This window comes from Olea europaea, chromosome 10 (assembly GCF_002742605.1).
Source record: "Olea europaea var. sylvestris chromosome 10, O_europaea_v1, whole genome shotgun sequence".
Classification (NCBI taxonomy): Eukaryota; Viridiplantae; Streptophyta; class Magnoliopsida; order Lamiales; family Oleaceae; genus Olea; species Olea europaea.
Window position 1 is genome coordinate 30,151,594 of NC_036246.1, and position 1,658 is coordinate 30,153,251.

The 1,658-nt window shown below is 37.7% G+C and overlaps 1 protein-coding gene across 1 annotated transcript; it reads right to left on the reverse strand.

The window, feature by feature from the left end:
- Positions 1-392: 392 nt before the first annotated feature.
- On the reverse strand, positions 393-1,386 carry LOC111402725 (agamous-like MADS-box protein AGL62). The gene is made up of 2 exons (XM_023031068.1): positions 987-1,386; positions 393-839 (listed from the first exon to the last, which is right to left on the reverse strand). The coding sequence occupies exons 1-2, from the start codon at positions 1,283-1,285 to the stop codon at positions 620-622; spliced, it is 519 nt and encodes a 172-aa protein (XP_022886836.1). The 5' UTR covers positions 1,286-1,386; the 3' UTR covers positions 393-619.
- Positions 1,387-1,658: the final 272 nt, after the last annotated feature.

Sequence of the window (1,658 nt, forward strand, 5' to 3'; positions counted from 1 at the left end):
CATGGGCATACATTTTGAGGAATGGAGACATCATGAATGAATTTTACAGCATTCAAGCAAGCCATTCTCATATGAATGGATACCTTTGACATGAATACCACGCAGAGCAATGTTTCCCAATATTTTAGGAACAACACCAAGAACAATGTACAAGACCGAAAGCATTTGAATCCTTGGTACGAGTATAATAGGATCCATGTGCCAGAAAAGAATCTAAAGAACTTGATCATCATGATAAAGGTCTATCTTCTTGGCAGATAGCAGTATTCACTCCATTAGATTTTACATCATGATGATCATGTTTTTCAGATTCTTTTCTTGCTCATGGAGAACAAGGAGAAAAACAAAGAATTAGTGCTGTACTTCAATAATTCAATTAAGAAACAAGAAAAAAACAAAGAATTAATGCTGAATCATCAAAATTGATCTATCAAAAAATAATGAACAGTTAATTTTTACATCAGTAAACATTCAAAGTTAAAAATCTAATTCTGCAAGTACTATGATATCGTGTCATGTCTAGAACTCTAAATTCAAAACCGCATCATTCAAATCCCGGCGGGGGAGTTGAATTTAGGAAGAAACTACAGCAAGATTCAGAACTCGTCTCTTTGCCCGGTCAACATCTCCTCAAACACTCCGAGTTCACGCAATTCCATTCTTTCCAAGTTTTCATTGACCCACAAAATTCCCTCTCAGTTTTACCCATCTCTTCAACCACCGGATTGTGGGAAGCAGGATTCGAAACTTCATCTCTTAGCCCGGTCAGTATCTCCTCAAACGCTCCGAGTTCACGCAATTCCATTCTTTCCAAGTTTTCATTGACCCACCAAAATTCCCTCTCAGTTTTACCCGTCTCTTCAACCACCGGATTGTGGGAAGCACGATTCGAAACGTCATCTCTTAGCCTGGTCAGTATCTCCTCAAACGATCCGAGTTCACGCAATTCCATTCTTTCCAAGTTTTCATTGACCCGCCAAAATCCCCTCTCACTTTTACCCATCTCTTCAACCACCGGATTGTGGGCATCATCAAGAAACTGCCATCGATTCAAAATGGATTCCACAGAGGGTTCTCCAAAAGTGAAAAACTTGTTACCTGGAGATTGAATGACGATTGCTACATCTGTGCCGCACAATAGGCGCGTTTCCGCAGCCTTCTTGAAGAGACCCTTCCGCCTCTTGGAGAAAGAAACTTGTAAACTGGTTTTCTTGTCGATCTTTTGAATTTCGATCTTCCGCCTACCCTTCGTTTTCTTCTCCGGAATGCCGTTAGACATTGTCATGGCTCTGATTGATCTTTTGTTTGATGAAAGAACGAGTTCAATAGAGGGTTATATAGAGTTCGAGAACAGGGGGAGGAGAGACTGTGGTTATAATTTTGATTTAATTGTACGATAATCTCGAAATTCTTAACGTTAATAGTGCATAATGTTCCAATTCTAGTTTTGAAGTTGTTAACGGTAATTATTTAGGCGCGATAAAGCTTAATTACCCTCTCTTATTGGGTCCCAAATTCCTTATTTTTTTAAGAGAAATAGAATATTTAAAAAGAACTTCACAGAAAAAAAATAAAATCAATTATGTCTTCTTTGGCACGGATTAGAATCTATATTTTAATTTAAGTTAAAATCAACAACGAATTTTAATTACATATAT

Coding starts and splice junctions, on each gene's coding strand:
- LOC111402725 (XM_023031068.1), bottom strand. CDS start 1,285: ATGACAATGTCTAACGGCATTCCGGAGAAGAAAACGAAGGGTAGGCGG. Junction 840..986: donor GAGATGGGTAAAAGTGAGAG/GGGATTTTGGCG, acceptor TAAAACTGAGAG/GGAATTTTGGTGGGTCAATG.